Below are 20,874 nucleotides of genomic sequence, written 5' to 3'. Positions count from 1 at the left end.
CACTGTAGAATTTAGTCCATTCTGTACCTTTTCATATACAGCACACAACTTAAATCGAAAAATAGGTAGGCAGGAATCAGCCTACTGCTGTAAAAAAAAAAACATGATTGTGGTTTGCCATCTGGACACACCAGGCAGAAGTGTTGTGACTATTAACCCTTTCAGTCCCAGAAGTGCTCAAAGTGCCAAATTCTTGACCGTATACCGTTTCAACCAATCAAAATCACTGCTATACTATTTGTTTTGAGCCCCTATTTAAATTGGCCAACCAAAGCCAAAACCCCTTGGGATTTGGGTTAACTGGTAACAATAGCAGCATACTATAGCAGAACAAAAAAAGTATCTTAAATCTTTGTCTTTCTCTGAAGTATAATATTAGCTTTCCTTAAGTTACTTCTTGCTTGTCAAATTAAATTCTTGCCGCACTTGCAAATCTTGAAATTAGCCAGTGTCTCACCTCATTGACATAATCTTGTCTTATTTAGATACAAAATTCAAGACCGATACTTTTTAACAGTGGAGTATAGTGACAATATAAAATAACAAAACTTTCTAGCAGCTTTACGTAACTTTTTATTGAATGTCTTTTTTCATTGTTCATTAGAGGGTGATACAAAAGATATACAATAACTCAACAATAAAATGTATATTCCAGACGGTAGCCAGAACGGGTTATATTTTGTGTAGATATGGAGAGGGGGGAGGGGGGCATTACTGCACATGGGAGTGGGGCAGGCTACAACCAGAAGTCCTGCACACACCACTGGACCTGGATGTTGCTATAGCCAGAGTGCATACTTACAATGCAATCCTTACTGCAGGTTGTTATGCCTTGGTCTTTAGATAATGACAAACCTCCATTGCACACTGACTGCTTGTCTGCCTGCTGCTGACAGCTGTGTCTTTGCATACATAATCTTGGTTCAAACAATGGCCATCAAGGCGTGTGTTGAGGTCAGGCGCATAGCTCATAATTGAGTCGTTTTTCTAAACCAATCGAGGGAAATGTACCAAGGAAAATATTGTAAGCATTGTGTTCTGATTTTTTTTTTTTTACTTGAAGGGAATGTATTTGTATTTCATACCACACACATACAGCATATCCACTCATTGAGCAATTTATTAGGTAGACCTAACAGGGTGGTTTGACTATCTCAGAAGCTGCTGATCTCCTGTGATTTTCACGCACAACTAGAGTTTGCAGAGAATGGTGAGAAAAACAGAAAATATCCAGTGAGCAGCAGTTCGAAGGGCAAAAACGCATTGTTAATGAGAGGTGAAGGGCCAGACTGGTCGAAGGTGACAGTAACGCAAATAACCATGCATTACAACAGTGGTATGCAGAAGAGCTTCTGTGAGCTCACTGCATAAAACCTCCAAGTGGATAGGCTTATTAGCAACTAATAAGTCCAAAAAATACCTAATAAAGTGTTCACTGAGTGTATATCTGCTTACAGCAAGAAACTTTCCCAAATTTACTACTTTAGTATTAACATTCATGCATTTGGCAAACAACAGATATTACATGATCTAAAAAAAAATCTAACTGCCCTTTCTTTGAATATGATGTCACTTCAGTTACACCCATGTTTACACTATATATGTGAACACTTGATTTTAACACAATGACAAATATGCATATCGTGACACATTTTCATAGAAAGCTGGAATAATCATGGATTTCAATGATCTGCTTTGCCTTTGAGGACCAAAGTCTCACACTACTGCAGCTGTTCCCATATAAACAACCAGTGTGATGATATTGCATAATGAAATATTTTTTATATTACATATGCAAGAATCTGAAACAAGATGGCCGAATTCTATACACCATATATTAAGAGATAGAAAGGACATTCGTGTCCACGTAGATTTTGGTAGTTTGGGTGACACACACAGTGACAGCAACAGTTAATGTGTGTGGCTGTCTCTTTCTGGATAAGTTATTCTTAATGCCACATTAAAACTCCTTTCTTGAATGGTTGGACAGCCATAATTAATACCATGCTTATAATAAACACAAACATTTACTGATAGTCATGAATAATCTTTACAGCATCAGTCACCAAAATATATATCAAAATCAGTCTTAATAAAGAGCCACAAAATGACCAAAAAGACAATTAAGGCTTCCATGTGGCTGGTAAATATTAAACGGTACAAGGGACAACTGACTGGGAAACTTGGGAAATTCATATTAGTAGCCAATCAAACATAGTTTAAAACATAGTTTAACCCATTTTTAATTCAAACATATCTTGTCAGATTTTTCCCTTTACTAACACTGAGATACTGGGCTTAATATCAAAAGGCCAGCAACAACCCGTCTAGTTTTTTTTGTTTTTTTTAACCCACACCAGTGGTGAACAGTGTAGCAAATTGTCAGTAAAACAAAATGAATTCTTTAGGACTAGGCCTGACAATGATATTTCAGCTCAGCTGTACCAATGGCCCCAGCAGGTCTGCATAGACACTCCTAAACATATTATTGCTTTGATATTATAGCTCTTTCCCTGGGGTTTTTTGGGCTGACTTACTTGTAGAACACCAGTGCTTCATTATCATTCAACTGATAATGTTGGGATGGAAATTGCATCCAGCAAACTTTTACAATGGCTTTTTAATGCAGGTCACCACAGAACACTCAACCTAGCATTTTCAGTTTTAGCCTCTGTAAGAAATGTTTGAAAGCTCAGGTCTGGATTAAAAAAAGAAAGCTACTGATGTTATTGGATAGCCCTGCACTACAGTATAATAGCTACCAGAGGGCGCTGTAGTGCCGCAAGGCTGGAGCTGTGGACAGAGTGTCAGTCACCCTCGCAGACCTGGCAACCTTGAATCTTGCATACCAACAAAGATAAGGAAATGATTGTATTGCATTGTGCCCAGTTAATAGAGTTGCCAACACGGAAAGAGTATCTTGATTAAACCCCCCCCCCCCCCCAGCTCTCGCTGAATCACATGATTCTCTCACTGAACCAGAGGTGGGGCAGGGCATTGACAAGGGTTCACTCTTGGCGGCCAAACAGCTGAAGGAGGAAGAAGAAGATGTAGACTATGTCCATGTATAGGCATATAGCCCCAAACACGTGCTCTTCTGGGCTTAAGGAATACCGCCGGTTACCCATTAGGAGCTGCACGTCAAATGCTAGGAACTGCAGAGAATAGGAAAGGGCATGTGGGTTAATCTGGGGACAGATACGCTATCAGCAGCTCTCTCGTCAATACATACGCGCAATAATTCCATACCAGTGTTAGAATAAGGGGGACATTCACCATTTCATCAAAACTCTGGTATAGTTACTGTTCTGGATCATTCTACACATGCTGTACATCACTTCCACTTGAATTATAATTGAACACAAATGGGTGTATACATAGTAGATACAATGAATACTATGCCTTGATGAGTTTGCTGATTAAAGATTAATAAATGAACTTTTCTTTTGTGGTTTTGTTTGCATAACAAAATTTACAAAGTGACTGATAAAATGCAATCCTTGGAAAGGAATGCCATGCGGAACAGTTCAATAAATATTGTGGAACAGTCTTAAAGGATCTGATGGGATTTCTAAATGCAGTACAAAGTCCACAAGGCTCATGAACGTTGTGCATTATGAATAACATTGATTTTTTAAAATCACAGTGCTAACCCACTTACACACAGCAATTCAATACAATTACAGGGATGTGAAAAATATTTCTACCAGTGTGAAGACCAGAGCCCCCAGTCCAGCATAGGCTGTCTGTAGCCAGGGAATCTGTAAATACATACAGAGCACAGCCATATTTAAACCTCTACCTGCAGTCCCTCACAGTAGGAACAACACATCCCACACTATTTCCAATACAACCCCCTGCATCTTTGCAATAGGTGTGTGTTCAACATTCTGTTGCATTACTGCTTTCCATACACGGATTTCACACAATTCCACGCAGTTGCTACGAATGTTGAACGCGTGAAGATAACAGAACGAAGTGCCGCCGTTTCATTGGGGCAGAGGAGGGGTGTGGGAGGGGCCGTAACTGAGGGACTAATACGTGCGCCAACGAGGAAGGCTGCAGTCGGTCACTCACGTATCCGAAGGGGGCGGTGAAGATGAGCAGCAGACCCGTCACCATCAGCACCATCATGAGGGAGAACATGAGGCCGTGGCACGAGGTGAAGTCGAACTGCGGTGAGCAATGAACAAGTAGTCAGTTAATCGCTGCCATTGAGTCAGGAAAGGCATCAGTTAACCTTCAATCACCAACAGGGAGGAACTTCAATGAGTCGACCTCAAGCTGCCATGAAATTAAAGGTCCACAAGTTACACGCATTCTGGGCAAAAGCAGAGGTTGGTTTGTAGCAAGGGAAACGTAACGGTAAATGGTAGAAAAAAACGGAAAGTGCAAGTAGAGACATTCATTTCTCAGCCAAGTCACCCTTCTGTACCGTGTGTACTCATTGTCACATGCTGAATAACCGGTATTGCTATGCGCTGGTATGCGACTGTGAGTTACGACACGTGTCAGCTGCAGAATTAAATGGCCTAGGGGGTAAGGCTGACAGGAGTAATTGCACGCTAGTGAGAACACGTCTACGGACATTGCCTTTCTACCAACTGAATTTTGGACCTGACCTTTGTCTGGAAGCAGAAGAGAGTCACCGCAAGGCATACTGCAGCGGTAATCCCCACACACAGCATCACCACCTTGGTGTTGTGATAACTACAAAGATAAAGGATATATGTGAAATGTAAGCACCAAATTCCAGTCAAAGCGCTGGCCCACACCCAAGTGCAAAACAAAAAATAATTTAAGATATGTTTGTGTAGCCCCTTTCATGATTAAACTGGGTACTATGAACCCAGGCACCCAAATGAATTAGCATGCAAATAATAGCATACACATCTTGAAGGACAGCTTACCTTGCCAGCATTCCTGCCATGTAGGACATTGCCAAAGTCTAAAAGTAAAACAAGGAAAAACCACAATTATTCACGCCATTTGGTCAAGTTTTTTTCAATAACAGGGCATTTGGGGGGGTTGGACAATGAAGTGTCTCTCCAAGTAACCTATCCTGCATGTCTTTGGACTGTGGCATGAAACCATAGACCAACTACCAGTTAAGATACCCACTGACTATCCATGGGGCTGTGAAAAGTGTTTTTTTTTTTTAGCCCGGAAAGTCAAGTTTACCGGCATGTTGTACAATTTGGAGCCAGAGATGGCACATTAGTGAAGCTGATGCAGCTCCTCCACTATGTGAGAGTGACTTAATCTGTCCTTGATTCATCCAGAAAGTATTGCTGTATTGTCCTAATAACACAATCAAAAAAAATTTGTGGGAAACATTAGTAATAATTTTCGCAATTGTACCATTGATTTACACTGAAAACGGGGTCTGAATGACCAATACCGCTGCATGACCAGGAAATGAGCTTCAAAAAAAAGAAGCCTGGTTTTGGTCTCTTGACAGAAACCCATGCAGAAGCTCATGCGGATACAGAAAGAACACGCAAACTCCACACGTAAAAGGCTGTGTCTCTTATGCTCCCAAGTAATTATAATAACTTTGCCATTTATCAGTTTAAGATAAAAAAACATAAACAACAGACATAAAACATTAATGCTGGTGGACACTCACGAAGACGGAGAGTAGAATGAGATTTGTGGGGTATTGCCGTCTGGGGAAAAAAAAAAAATTTGCATATCAGTGTTTTCTTAGCCTTACAAGCCAATTCATGGGCCAGGCAGTAACAGGTATGTAAAGATCTTCCTTGGCTGACTTAAAAAATATTTTTTTTAAAGTGTGAGTGAAACATAATTAAATATGAGTCTTGCTCTTACCTGGTGGTTGTACTGCACACCAGTATAAGGTACGTCCCCATGAAAGTGATACTGAGGAACACAAAATATTACAGACGCACAAATATCAACATTAGCCAATAAGCGATAATCATCTTCCTGCCGTGACCAATACTAATAATTAGAGATAATATGTGTCAATTGATTTGGTCTCTACAAAAAATACAGTGCCATGAAAAAGTATTTGTCCCCTTTGTGATGTCCACTATTATTGCATAATTGTATTGTATTGTATTTGTCACACTGAATGGTTTCAGATATTTAGACAAAATATAATATTAGACAAAGGGAACCCGAGTAAACACAAAACACATTTTTCGAAATTAATATTCCATTCATTTCATATTATTACTACTGATGGGTGGTTTGCAACAAGTGGGCTATTCACAAAACTCTCCTGAATTGCTGGTTGTCATCAAAGTGCAACACAATGTGCCAGGGAGAATGGGGAAGGAGTAGTGGATTTAAAATAATTATTATTGTAAAATAATTATTGTTGTCTAGTGGTTCTCCATTAACTAATTACCAACCAATATGTGTTATTTAAAAGGTCTAATGGCATAATTCGTCCACAAAATAATTTAATTTAAAGAAATTATTATTCCTAACGTGAGTCTATCCAATACTATGAACTTAGTTTAAATTTAAATTTAGTTTAAGTTTCGGTTTTATTTTAATTAGAAAAAGGCAAGCCTTTTGTTAGTGCTAAACAGGGAACATCATCTAGATTCAATTGAAATTCCATTTAAAGGGCTGGATTCACAAACTAAGCTTAGACTAAGCTTAGTTCTTGACTAAAATTAGTTTGGTATGGAGAATCTCCATTCTGTGTCTGTGAAACTGGCCCTTTAATCACTGCATGCACTCAGAATTTAATTTAACATTATTCACTTTGTTGCTTGTTTTGTGTAGTTGTTGTTGAAAAGGCTTATTTGTTTTATTAGCTGCTCTTCAAAATGAATAGGCCATTTATGGCAAAAATGTTTAAAACAGATTTTTTGCATGTAATGTCTTTATGAAAACAAGAGCACTTATGTTTCAGTTAGTTCATCATACAAATGCCAAAAATTTGAAATTACTTACTAAGAGGCCAAATAAAGGACAAGATTGTACTGTACAAACTGTCTGACTTCATCACTGAAAAAGAAAGTGAGAGAGGGCAAGAGAAAAAGTGAGATATAGAAAGAGAAAGAAGCTACATTAGCAGTACTAACATTGAATAAATGTTTTTGAAGTGCTTATTAGTGTAGGAGATAATGGAATCTAGCTAGCTATCCCTTTTAATGACACTGTGTAGCTTACTTAAATGCATTCAAAAACTACTTTTGTAACAGTTGCTAGTCCCTAGATATATATGTATTTACAGCTCATAATTATCAAAGTTAGCAAGAGAGAAATGGCAATGAACAATTAACCAAGTAAAAAAATAAAATGTATATTTGCTTTGTTTAGCTACATTAAATACATGCCGAGGATTTACCAAATATTTATATGAGTGTTACATATGTTTTTGAACATTTCAACATTTAAAGGGAAATCAATAGACTCCTCACCAGAATGTAAACAGTGCCACAACAGCAAAGGTCACCATCAGCTGAATCATCAGAATTGTGAAGACCTGCCAATGGGATGAGACAACGGTGCCATCAAAGGTCACACTGATAACAATGTGGACCACCTGATCTTTCCTGATGGACAACGGTTTCCCAAGTGTAATTGTATCTATATTTGAAATAAACTTGCATGCCTCCATGATTCCAATCTAAGTTTTATCCAAATACATTTTCCAGTGTGGCTGCTCACTGCTTGACACATTTTTGCATTTGAGCATTTTCTTGAAACACATAACATACATGGGTAGTTTCAGCTAAAAAAAAAAACCTAAATGATTGTTGCTAGCACCTATGATCAACCATCCTTTCATTCATATAATGCCAATCTTTGTGGCAGCTTTCAATGCCAGCATCATCACAGCTCACAATTAAGTCACTACTTAATTTTTATTTTAATTGATTAGCAATTAGCAATAGTGCTAAGTCTATTAGCAATACGTTCAGCAGTCAACTTCCTAGTGTTCCCTTACATAAGTGGTCCATGTACTTAAACACTGAATCGTGGAGTTGTGTATCCAAAAAACATGCCACAAAAGAGTCCCAAGAGTCACATCAGTCCAACTGTCAGTCACATGTTCCAATACTTTTGCTCACCTAAAAATTGGGTGGTCTGATACAAAAGGTGATATGTTCTAGGTTGTTTAACAAATGTCAATAAAAATACCAGGAAATAAAAGCTGAAATTCTGATCTGTAATCTCATGTAAATATTTTGAACTCAATTGTCTATTGCAAAAACAAAGGAATTGACCTTGCTGTCCCAATACATTTAGGGAGGACTGCACCTGTAAAATATGCCAGTGTTCCAACTGCAAAACCGGTTTGTGGGCCTAGTTCAGGTATGTCCTTTCCTCCCACCACCACAATCATGATATAGGCAGTCAGCAGTCATAAATCTTGCATACAACAGTGATTATGTCATGAAGTTTTGTCATTAGAAGCACTGTCAGTAGCACTGTATTGCAATTGTCCAAGATTTCATAGTGCACAAATCGTTGCACAGCTCTCCGATTATACATCTAAATGCGGCACTCATTTATTAAGGGCCAGGGAAGGAAGCTGTCATGTCGTGCGCCTATGTCAATGAGCCAAATTCCTCCTCGACCTCAGGTGTTACAGGAGCTGCACAGCCCTAAAACATTGGCGCAATGATGCCAGCAGCCAATCGTTGTGGAAGCCGCAAAGTGTGTTGCGTTGACGGGAACCGCGTTTCCCCTCACTTTGCGGATGAACATCCGGCGGACGTTCTTGTCCTCCCAGCCATCTCCGCTGAGTCCGTCGCAGCTGCCGCTGGTGCTGGGGTCGGAGAAGGGCGACGTCACGTCTGAGGCATAGGGGTTAACATAGCCGGGGCCTGACAGGCAAAGACCAGGAGTGAGAAGAGGCACGAGACTTTCGGCTGGGTTACTGACAAGCAGCTACTGATAACATCAGCAGTTACTGACATTTTCACGATAACCAGGAAACTCTTGAAGTGGTTATTCCTGTAGATGCACCTGTCGTTGAAGAACTTTTTTCACGGAGGCTTAAACTGTTGTCTTTATTTATTTACACGCTTATCATCATACTTCATCTGGTATGAATCAAGCATCACGTAAAAGGAAAGCTATTTTGCTTAGTGTTGCCACTTGTTATATGAGTATACACTAATGTCTGGCTAATCCATGAACATTTGAAGCACTGTTTTAGACAGCGAACAACGGACAGCAGAAACTACGATGCAAGAGGCTGTAATCTCTGTCCACTGCAAGCTTATGCTTGTTAACTGAAAACTCACAACATCTAATTTGCTACATTTTCAAATCCAAAGATTCAGCCAGGGAATTCTATATGTCTTAGTTTCAGTACATTTTGCTAAATAAGATGTTGCTGAAAAGCTGGTCTGGAACGAAACTATGCAGCTGGCTAATCATCTCAACTGTTTTCTGTCTTTTGCAAGCAGATGAACTCTAGGGCTGTCTGGTTAGCTGACCAGCCAGTTATTTGTCAAACTATCAAAATATGTTTAACATGAAACATTTCCTGGCTGCCAGATATAGCAGAATGGCTGAATAAACAAATCCAGACAGCAAATGACAGAAAATATGTACTTGCTTTAATTAAGGTGAACAATTGTTTTCAAGGGTCTGTAGCCCTAATAGGTTAGTCACTCTAACTCTAAAATGCTATTCATCATCATCATCATCATCGTCATCATCAAACAGTAGGCACAGCTGGGGAACCACAGTTCATTCGGTGAGAGAAGACACTTACTGGGGCTTGGATGTACAAAGGCCCAGGTTGGGTGGATGGGCACTGATGAGGGTGGCAATGGTGGTGGTTGGGTGGTGTAAGGGGGGGCACCAAATCGTGGCTCCCTGTCCCCTGCTATAGCTTCGGCGTAGCTGGGTGGGGCAGCTGGGAGACTCATTGTTGGTCTCTAGATTCCTGGCTTGGGGGGTGGGGGGGATGATTCCAGACACTGAAGGAGAGAGACAAAGAATAATACGATTGCTTATAGGGATAATTATGAATGAGTGCAAATATAGCACCATAATATTAATAAGACCTAATAATAATAATAATAATCCTAATGAATTAAGAATAATTTTTTCTTAATTAGGGGCTTTTAATTTTTTGATGGATTATTTGCCTTCTTCAGCCACATTTTGCTAGAAATAGCTACGCATGCCATGGAGAATAAAAGTCTCTGTTAACTTTGTGCTGTTATTACTGCTAATGTTGCTAATAGTGCTAATATTGGAAAATTATTACTAACATCTAGTAATTGACAGGCATTGATTGAATTACACTGAATTCAAATTACAATGTCAAACCACATTCCTCCACCATGCCCCCCCACAGTTGGAATATCTTCCATCAACATCATAGGATCAAAGAATAGTCAGAATGGCAAAGATTCAGCCATTCATCTGCTCTAGAAAGATCAACCTGTAAGTGCTGTTACAGTCAGAAGACGTTTGATCGAAGCTAAGATATCAGCAAGAAGCCCCCGTAAAGCACCATTGTTGAAAAAATGGCATGTGCAGAATCGGTTAAAAATTCACAAGGAACACATCGATTGGCCCAAAGAGAAATTGCATAATATTCTGTGGACTGATGAGAGTAAAATTGTTCTTTTCGGGTCTAGTGGTCATCGACAGTATGTCAGATGACCCCCGGGTACTGAATTCAAACCACAGTACACTGTGAAGACAGTGAAGCATGGTGGTGCAAAAACTATGGTATGGGGATGTTTTCCATATTACGGGTTCGTATACCAGGGATCATGGATCAGTTTGAATACATCAAAATACTTGAAGAGATTATGTTGCCATATGCCAAAGAGGAAATGCCCCTGAAATGGGCGTTTCAACAAGACAACAACCCCAAACACACGAGTAAGCGAGGAACATCTTGGTTCCAGACAAAAAGGATTGAGGTAATGGAGTGGCCAGCTTAATGCCCTGACCTCAACCCCATTGAAAACGTGTAGGGTGACATTAAAAAATGCAGTTTCTGAAGCAAAACTGGGCTGAAATACCTGTTTCTGGGTGCCAGAAGTTGGTTGACTCGATGCAACGCAGATGCGCTGCAGTTATCAAAAACAATGGTTATGCAACTAAATATTAGTTCAGTAATTTAAAGTTAAATCTTGAAAAAGTCTTCAGTTTATACAGTAATGAGTTTGAAGAGAAAAATGTCGACACTGCCATTTTGATTAAATTTGATAAAATTGATAAAATTTGTTAATGCTTTGATTTGGAATTGAATGTGTAATGTTTCCACTACATTTGAAATATGGAACTAAAAGCTATTAAAAAATAGTTGCACTTTATTCACTTTTTTTAACACACTGCTATTTATTTGAACAACTGTACATCAGGAAGTCATGGAAGTCATGCAAAGAATATGCAACATAATACTAAACATGACTACTTTCATTTACATAACATTGTGGTGTCCCAAACATTATGGTGCCCTGAAATTGGTGGGACTATATACAACACTGCTGTAATGTCTCCATGGTGAAACCAAAATATATAAAAATTCCCTTTGTTAAAATCTGACAATGTGTACTTTAACCACATGTGATATTTTTTCTTACAAATTTCATATTGTGGAGTACAATGCATAAATGTTGGGTCTTTGTGCTTTGTACTGTAATTGCAGCTATCGGACTGTCATTGTCATACATGCAGTCATTACAACATATTTTAAGTGTATAACCACAATCTAGATCTGGTGTAGCAAATTCATCAAAGATAAAGGATATCACGTTACCAAGAGAACTGAACTGTTAAATAACATAAGCATGTAAGATTCCAGAAAGAGGAAACAGGCTTTCATATTTTTTATTAGCCCATACCTAACTTGCGTGACTGCATACTATGCAAATGACTACTTTAATTTACATAAAGTCCATCCACTAGCTGCCAACCGTGGTATGCTAGTTTGTAAGTTGATGTATTCTTCAAGGGTTCCGATTTTATCTGTATAGTCACGCTAGGACTCGGAACTGTGCTGTCCTCTCGGGTCCTCTTCACACTTGTTCCTGTGTTTTATCTGCACTTCATTGTACATCGCTCTGGATAAGAGCATCTGCTAAATGCCTTGTAATGTAAAAAATAAATAGTAAATCATTTTGTTTTAACAAAGAATTGAAAAAGTCAATCAATAAATAAATAAATAAGAAATTGATTTCTGAGGCATCAAGTCTGTTCAACAATCTGAAAGATATTTTTGGAAATCTGAATTATGAAAATGAGGTTCCAATATATGCATTTGAGCAACACTGCCAGACTCTTGAAAAATGACAGAAATAATGACCTTCCTTGCATTTGTTATCACCATTTTCCCCTTCGTTCTTTACAGGCATGTTATTGGTATTTTTAGCAGATCTTCTTATCATACCTTGAATTACATTCATTTTGAATCACTGACATAATTCTGCCAAACTGATTTTGAGTTCTGGCACTGGATACATGTCCTGTGCAAAGGTTTGGGCACTCCTGGTAAAATTGTTTAATGTTTAAGTGAAAAGAAATTAACATAACCTTTGACAGGGAACAAACTTTTTTTTAATGCGCAATTATAATTGGCTGTATTTAACCAATTTACAAAATAAAACCAGAAATGCGGTATGCGAGAAAGTTAAGACAAACTTCCAATTCAGGTCTCAAAACTTCCCCATCTGGATCTCTCCATTTCCCTAGGGGATACCTCACTGACGCCATCACCCTGTGCAAGGAACCTCGGTGTGGTGATGGACAGCAGACTGTCCCTCTCCGAGAACATTGCGGCAGTGACCCGGTCATGCAGGTTCTTCCTATACAACATCTGGAGAATCCGCCCCTTTCTCACCCCCTACACAACCCAGCTCCTGGTCCAAGCGATGGTTTTGTCCAACCTAGACTACTGCAACTCTCTCTTGGCTGGTCTCCTAGCGTCTGTGATCAGACCCCTCCAACTTAACCAGAATGCAGCACCTCGTCTGGTCTGCACACTTGCATGTCACCCCCCTGTTTACTTCCCTCCACTGGCTGCCTGTCATGGCTTGCATCAAATTGAAAACATTGGTGCTAGCCTTCCAAGCAGTTAAGGGGTCAGCCCCAGCTTACCTTGAAAAAATCACTTTACACTTTACGTTGTACGTCGCTCTGGATAAGAGCGTCTGCCAAATGCCATTAATGACTGAATCGTTAGGGCTTAAATTAATTAATATAATAATTTGTTTAATACTCAAAACTGTCTAGCCATTCTTGGGGTCATCCTTATGCTCAACAATCAAGATGATGTCCCCTAAGCAGCTGACTGAGAAATTAAAATAAACATAATGGACTGTTACAAAGCGGACTGTAAGAAGGTATTTAAAATCTAAATCCAGTTGTACATTATCTCTGTAAAATAAACACATGAAATAAAATACACTGAAAAAATGAAAAGTGCACTGAACCTCTTTGCTATTCTAAATTCAGATTGGTATGTCTGAAAAGCACCTTCCAGAACACCTTTTATCATTGTTTTGGATTTGGTACCTTGTGTCAGAAAAGCCCCAGATTGCCATTCATCCTATCACCGGAGATTAATAAATTCAGAGAAAGACCTGTGGTTTTAAAGTGATTAGGGATCTCAGAATTCTTTTTATTTTTATAAACTGGTTAAGGTTAATTCCATGTCAACTCATCACACATTTGAACCGCATCGTTACAGATTTTTATGAGATTTGGCGTGCTGATTTGGCCTTATATGAAACCCCTGGAACCAAAATTACACTTGTCTCGGGTTTTTACTCTGGACAATATAGACTAGCAATGTTTATGCTAATTCAACTCCATGACTTTGACTTGCCTTATCTCCATTACTCTACGTTGTAGGCAAATGGTTCTTATATCACTGTCCAGGTATTCACTAACCCTATATTTAACATATACTATATATTGTGTTCACCCCAAAATGAAAGATAATGGAGTTATGAGTGATAACCCCTCAGTGTGCTCCTGCTGTTGCCCTTGACCAAGGCACTGGCCTCAGAACTGGCGTTGGTTTCCAAGTGCCACAATATGCCCACTGCTCCTAAGTAATTAGGATGGGTTAAATGCAGAGGATGGCCTGCAGCGTAGTGGTTAAGGTACATGACTGGGACCTGCAAGGTCGGCAATAAGCCAAAGAAATTGAAATTATACGAAATAAAATGGAAAATTTGGTCTTGGATATTTGAGTCATTGCCGAGATATTGTTACTTAGCAAACTAAAGCAGCATCATATGGTTTTGGTTCACTAATTCCTGGTTTGCCATCCTCCCTTTAACTGAGAGTCATGTGTGTAACACAAATTACCCAGGAGAAAAAACCAGGGCTGGATTTGGACTAATGTTTCAAAAAGAAAATTATGTAAACTGCCTTATAGGAGTTGTTAAAATGCAAGCAGCTGGTTCTGCTTATAATTTAAATTATGCCTCTATTCTTAAAATCCCATCTAAATTGATGTCATAAGTGGGGCGACATGGCTCAGGCAGTAAGAGCAGTCATCTGGCAGTCAGAGGGTTGCCGGTTCGATCCCCCGCCCGGCTGTGTCGAAGTGTCCCTGAGCAAGACACCTAACCCCCCAAATGCTCCTGACGAGCTGGTCGGCGCCTTGCATGGCAGCCAATCGCAGTTGGTGTGTGAGTGTGTGTATGAATGGGTGAATGAGAAGCATCAATTGTATATGGGGCTATATAAATGCCAACCATTTATCATTTCATAAGTAGATAGCCCTGGATCGCGAAGATGAGGGCAAAAAATGATGCATAAATAAATAAATAAATAAGCAGATGTATTTTCGGATAAAAGTAGTGAACATTTCGGCGGCTTTGGCTTCATGCAAATGTAACTGTTACATTTGTCCAGTTTGGCCCTTATATTAACATTATTCATGCGCTTAAACGTGTGGTAGTATTTCCAGGATATCTTGACAATAGCCTGGCTGTCAAATGCTAGAATGAGCACGCAAAACAAACGTAGCCATACTGAAAGACTATTCGGAAGCATCTATTGTTGACAGTCACTAAGAAATAACCAAAACCGTCTCGTTTTTGTTGACGAGTAGCGGAATTATGCAAATGATGTCTAGGCTACAAAGATCCTATTTTTCGAGATTAAACACTAGACTCGCTTTCGATGCAAGTTTTGAACACGAGACTGGACGTGCGCGTGATGGATAGCCAGGCAAATAAATAAACATTTTATTTATTTACACTCGTTTATCACAAGTAGTCCAACATTAACTAACGTTAGCAATGTACTGCTTTGCTGAACATGCCTGATTCCATAACAAAGATGGCGATATTTTAGAAGAATATGGAGGCTATTTATTATTTAATAATATGAGCAGTTTAGCTAAGATTTCAAGCTCTTTGTCGATCAAGCTTCGATAACACAAATTGTGCAAGCGAGCTAAACATGATTGTGGGGGGTAAGTTAGTGACTGTGTGCTAGCTAGGTAACTGTTAGCTAGCTAACTAGCTATAAATGGGTTTGCTAGCTAGCTTTTCTATTGGACGTACATTTTCCGTGGAAAACGAAGCATTTATGTGTATGTTATGTCAATAGTATATAACAATATATATTCTGGATAAATGACACGTTCTTACCTGCGATGTAATTTCGCGCCGACTGCAAAAACTAACTTAGCTAACACTGCTCAGACCAAAACAATGGCCATGAATACTCCTCCGCGATGTGCATCCCATAGGTGCATTCCTGGCGCACAAATGTTGCAGGGGAATAGAGTCATAAGTAAATACTGTACTTGTAGTTTCACGGAGTCAAAGAAAACAGTGAGTTCACGTATTGGGACAGTTGGTCAATTTGATATTTACTTGAGTTCGTTCAGATAAATGTATTTTTAACGTATTTCATAACAATCATTTAATTTCAAGTAAAATTAATTTCTAAATGTGATTCATTTTAGATGACAATCATAATACATATTTAGCCTACTGATTTTTTAAGTATTTAAACCAAGATAAATACACTGATCAGCCACAACATTAAAACCACCTGCTTAAACCAGTTTTTTCATTATTAAAAATGCTTTAAATTGTAGACACTTGTCTATAAACACTTAATATTTCATTATAAGATTATCTGCTTATGTAAGTACACATATCATATTATCATAAGTGAATTGCATTCAAAAATGAAAATAGAAATCTTGTAAGCTCATTGATATGGTTATTGTTTTGTTATTTAAAAATCTTGATAGGTACTGGTGTTCATGATGACGTATACAGTAGTGTGCAGTGATGATTATACACTTAACACAATGGAGATGAATCAGAAACCAAGTATTATTCAAGTATTTATTTCATGTAATATTGGTTCATGTAGATGAAAATAAGTAAACAGATAACAATATATTGTGAAAACAGAAATAATAGTCTCTTTTGGAGAAAAAAGTAAGTATCTAGTGTGGCCACGCTTTGCTTTGATTACAGCATTTAATTGTTAACATATTCTTTTTTATCTTCACTCATTAAACCATTCCATATGGTTTGAAGTTCATTCCAAAGAGATTCTTTCAATGTTACAACAGATTTAGCTTGGTATCCAGCAAATCCCAGATTTGCTCAATCGGATTAAGGTCTTGAGGGGGCCAAGTCATAACTTTTATGTCACCAGATGATTCTTTTCATCAAGTGACCAACCGGCATCATGTAAGGCTACAATGTGGCTATGAACAATCACAGAGAGCTCCTTCCGTCGTGCCATCGTGTTTAGCACTGTGAAACTGCTCAAAGTTCGTATTACCTTAAATACTGGAACAACTGACCATCAGAAGTAATTTTGCAGAATAATGTTGCTTCAAACCAGTTTAAACAAATTGTTTAGCATCAACAATCATGGAATGAGCCTTCAAACATGCATTCATGCTTGCAAAAGTCAAAAAATAAAAGATTTCAATTCAATTTCAACCCCTGCCAATGAGCTTTCCATTTTCATTGAAAAAATACACTTTTGAATGCAAGTCACTGATGATTATCTGAAAGTAAAATTACAGCATTTTCAATCCTGAAAAAAACTAGTTTAAGCAGGTGGTTTTAATGTTGTGGCTGATCATTGTATATGGGCCTCCAACATTAAAAACACATTACTCTTTAAAAAAGGGTTGAAAATAATCAGCCTGACTGTTCACCTTCCTTGTTCACCTGTGTATTTTATAAATATCAGTAATAAAATAAATAATAAATATTAAAAAATATATATATTTTTTGATAAATACATTTATATTCATGATACAGTGAATTTAGCCTACAAGGATATGCCCCTGAATAACTAGGTAAAATATAAATGCTTGCTATGAGAGGGTTGAAGTCACGACATACACACATATGTCGTAAAAATTAATCAAAAAAAGATTGAAATGATACAAAAATAATAAAAAGTCCTATTCCACAGTTTGATCAATAGAGGTAACCATCACTTTTTATATTTCTATGTAATATGACAAATGATTTGACTTTCAAATTTAACGGGTATACAATTATGGCTTTATGTGTATATGTGTGTGGGATGGGGTCACGTGCATTCACACTCACAGTGAACTTCATGTCAGCACACACTAGATTTAAATTAGACTCATACTGTTGCCTTTTAAAATGGAAATGACAAATGAACTATTGAAAATGTTCCATTTAGGATTAGAATCAGAGTCTAGCTGTGGACTCAGTTGTCAGAGGACTGGATGACTGACTGCTTCGTCCAGTAGCACTACTGGAGCTGTTAAAAGCTCTCCCATTGCCAGAATCTGTTGATTCTCTCCGTTGCCCACTGTCATAATTTCTGTCCATATCCCTTAGCACGAGGACACAAAGTCTCATCTCGGGTGTGCTGCCTTTTTGCGATTCAATGCTGAAGGCAGGAACAAGTGGATTTTTGAACTTCTCCACGAAGGTGTGCAGGACGGTTCCTCTGTGAACATTAAAGAACTGCAGTCTACCCTTTTTGAAGTCAAGGAAGACTCCCAGTCGTTCTATCACTGCCTCTGTGATCATGGTGGTGTCATGCTTGTGCAGGGCCACCAGTGAGTCTCCATCCATCTGGAGCACCCATGACAGCATGTCTTGGCCCAGAACTTGCTTAATGCCCTTCTTTACCCAGTCTTTCTCCACCACACCAACAGTCCAGCACTTTGTGTTCTTCACATTCACTTCCCAGTAGTGGCGTCCCTCAGTAAAGGACTGGGAAGCCAGAACATTGAACACAGTCTCTATTTGCTTTCTTTTTCGCCTTTTGTTGGAGGATTGTGATGCAACGTATTGTACCTTGGTCTTGTCTCTAGAAATCTTCAGGTGTTCATGAGATGCACCATCATCAAAGGTGATATTCTCTCCAACTGTAAGCACAAAGGGGAAACAATTGCATTGCTTGCTCAATCTCAAGAGCTTTTAATGTCTGAATTATTTAGAATTATACTTTGTGGCAAATGCACAGCATCTAGTATAGTGTAATGAAATATGACAACCAAAAGAGGTGGCTGGTAATTGTCCCTTACATTCCCACGGCCTGGGCAGCAGATCCTTATTCATTTGTACAATCTTTGAAATGGAATGTTCAAGTGCTTTCAGTCTTTGTTTGTCAAATGTAATTATTTCAAAAACGTTCCTGTGATAGTCTTCTATTTCTTCAATTCTATTGAAAAAAAAAACCATTAGAGACTTGATTACAAAATTATTTTGATTAGTTCATTTGAATGAAAGAAAAAAACATTTTGGTTTTCCTTTCATCTGTGATGTAAAACCAAAGTATTTATAGCCATAGTATTCAATCAGAGATTTATTGAATTATTCAATCAATTTTCAAAAAGATTATTCTCATAACTTAGTCTTTCATATTTGAATTAACATGCTTTTGAGACAGACCTCAGCCCAAATGAATGTATTATAATTTCTACAGTTTATACTTCATATTACTTCATATATATTATAGTTTGTTTCCATTACATTATAGTTATTTAGCTGACACTTTTATCCAAAGTGCCTTACAGTTGATTAGACTAAGTACAGGGGTTAAGGCCCTTGCCCAAGGACCCAACAGCTGCATTGATCTTATTGTGTCAGAACGTTAAACTAAATATTGGTTCATGCTTAACAAAAAAAAAAAAAAAACAACAACAAAGAAAGATGCACAATGAAATTAAGACTTACTGTGCTTCCACTTCCTCAATCTTCTGTGAAATAAGAAAACAAAGAGCCAAGAGAGAAAATCACAATTCTATTCTGTGACATAAAAAGTGTGGTTTAAATAATTTGCCAATTCCAAATGGTAAATGGGCTTTTAGTTAAGCCTGAGGGGTCAGGCTTTGTTCAATCTTTTACATATATAAATGTGACCACTCTTCAGTGACACTTTACATAAAAACTTTTGACAGAAAACGACATTTAGTTTGTTCCTTATTCATTTACATATTCATTTGTCCATTGTTTGCATTGAAAACAGGCTACTTGCTGATAAATATGTGCCCATGGCACAGTACAAAAGCATGTGGATTAAGAAATGGAGCTCACCCCTGCAGTTGAGAGAGATAGAGGTCTGTATAGAAGAACAGTTTGAACGTTAAGAAGGGAGAAACCTCACCGAAATGATGGCACCATCATCTGTGTCCTGCGTCCTTTTTAGTGCTTTCACACTACATTGGATGTGCTTCCTCTTCTCCTCGTATTCCTCTCCAAATTGAACTAGCTGGTCCGTGTCCTGAATCATTCTCTCTCTCAGGGCCAAAATCAGCATAAATGCTTGCTGCATATTCTGATCCATCAGTTCCCGCAGCTCGTGGTACTGCTCTGCCACTTTTTCTTTTGCGAGGTTGAACATGTCCTGCAGTAAACAATAAGGTGCACTATCAGTCAGAAGGTCCAGCTTGCTAAAAGCACTTTCACATATCTTGTATTAAATGTGTCGAGCCTATCTGACAATAAATGAAAAGCTTATGAGTTACAATTGTTTGGAAAAATAAATTATTTTATTCTTGAAATTCAAATCAGCTTCTGACTAGAGTATATTAATGTCTGAAGAATTGTCGCTTACCTCAAGTTCGTCCCTTGCTTTTAACACCCGAGGTTTGATGTTAGTCTGCTCTTTCATGGTTTTGTTTAGGGTTTTCACTCGTTCTGCCACTGCCTCCTATAAATACACAGGATATCACTGCCATCAGGAGCATTATTTATGAAGATATAAACGTCAATAACGTTAACTAGTAGCCTAGCCTATAAGCCAATATAAAGAATGTAACCGGCAAAATACTTACGATATGCAATTCAAATCCTTTCGTCAGCGTTTCAAATTCGTGTTTTCGATGACTGCTGTCGGTCACGCAGGTGCCACAAACCGTCACCCGGCAGTCTCTGCAGTAGTAGACCACACAATGCCCATGGACGGTGCATGTGCTAGAGCAATCACTCGATGTTGATGACAGTGAATCGCTCATCTTACTGGTGTAGTTGTGAGCTCAGATCCGTGCCTCATCTAACTGTGGCTAAAACATACACTGCATGAATTTACTAACCAGGCTGTGTTGCGTAATTTCTTGTCCCTCCCTCCAAACACGTAGAAGTTTCCCAGACCGCCTCCGAAAACAATTCCGAATCCGAAAATCTTCCAACAATTGAATGTAGGCAACAGTAAGTTTATTACATTGTATTTCGTATGGCGACTTGACAGGCAGAGCGAACTGAATCTGTGTGAAAATCGTGTGTATAACTGTATGCTTATTGCATTATAACTAATAACAGTTTTAACTAATTATAGGCCTATGGTGTAGGGTTGGTTCCATGGACGATCGACTGACAGCCATTGGCGATGGTTGAGACATGATGTGAAAGACCATGTTTGTTTAAATTTTAATCTTAAAGTTAAACAACAGTATTGTACACTTATATTAAGCTTGTATCA

General features: G+C 38.4%; 2 protein-coding genes across 2 annotated transcripts; both read right to left on the bottom strand.

The window, feature by feature from the left end:
* Window positions 1-560: 560 nt before the first annotated feature.
* On the bottom strand, window positions 561-15,698 carry faim2a (Fas apoptotic inhibitory molecule 2a). Its single transcript, XM_061237515.1, has 12 exons — window positions 15,576-15,698; window positions 9,716-9,923; window positions 8,683-8,816; window positions 7,404-7,468; window positions 6,934-6,987; window positions 5,833-5,883; window positions 5,630-5,669; window positions 4,911-4,948; window positions 4,623-4,710; window positions 4,078-4,173; window positions 3,708-3,761; window positions 561-3,155 (listed from the first exon to the last, which is right to left on the bottom strand). The coding sequence occupies exons 2-12, from the start codon at window positions 9,870-9,872 to the stop codon at window positions 3,009-3,011; spliced, it is 924 nt and encodes a 307-aa protein (XP_061093499.1). The 5' UTR covers window positions 9,873-9,923; window positions 15,576-15,698; the 3' UTR covers window positions 561-3,008.
* Window positions 15,699-17,630: 1,932 nt separating this feature from the next.
* Window positions 17,631-20,427, bottom strand: LOC133126642 (tripartite motif-containing protein 75-like). The gene is made up of 6 exons (XM_061238983.1): window positions 20,231-20,427; window positions 20,011-20,106; window positions 19,561-19,800; window positions 19,131-19,153; window positions 18,479-18,615; window positions 17,631-18,319 (listed from the first exon to the last, which is right to left on the bottom strand). Exons 1-6 carry the CDS (start codon window positions 20,408-20,410, stop codon window positions 17,631-17,633), a joined length of 1,365 nt encoding a protein of 454 aa, XP_061094967.1. The 5' UTR covers window positions 20,411-20,427.
* Window positions 20,428-20,874: the final 447 nt, after the last annotated feature.

The sequence above is a fragment of the Conger conger genome, chromosome 4, assembly GCF_963514075.1.
Source record: "Conger conger chromosome 4, fConCon1.1, whole genome shotgun sequence".
Classification (NCBI taxonomy): Eukaryota; Metazoa; Chordata; class Actinopteri; order Anguilliformes; family Congridae; genus Conger; species Conger conger.
Note: the sequence above shows the minus strand (reverse complement) of the source record. Positions and strands in the feature narration are given on the sequence as shown.

Bases quoted from the DNA above. Each gene is read 5' to 3' on its own strand.
- faim2a (XM_061237515.1), bottom strand. From the start codon at position 9,872: ATGAGTCTCCCAGCTGCCCCACCCAGCTACGCCGAAGCTATAGCAGGG. The intron at 6,988-7,403 runs GTGAGGAGTCTA...TTTCTTTTTCAG, and splicing joins GTGGCACTGTTTACATTCTG to TGATGAAGTCAGACAGTTTG. The intron at 3,156-3,707 runs GTAGAAATATTT...TATTCTCTGCAG, and splicing joins GGGCTCTGGTCTTCACACTG to TTCCTAGCATTTGACGTGCA.
- LOC133126642 (XM_061238983.1), bottom strand. From the start codon at position 20,410: ATGAGCGATTCACTGTCATCAACATCGAGTGATTGCTCTAGCACATGC. The intron at 19,801-20,010 runs GTAAGCGACAAT...TGTTTACTGCAG, and splicing joins AAGCAAGGGACGAACTTGAG to GACATGTTCAACCTCGCAAA. The intron at 18,616-19,130 runs GTAAGTCTTAAT...TTTTTTCAATAG, and splicing joins ATTGAGGAAGTGGAAGCACA to AATTGAAGAAATAGAAGACT.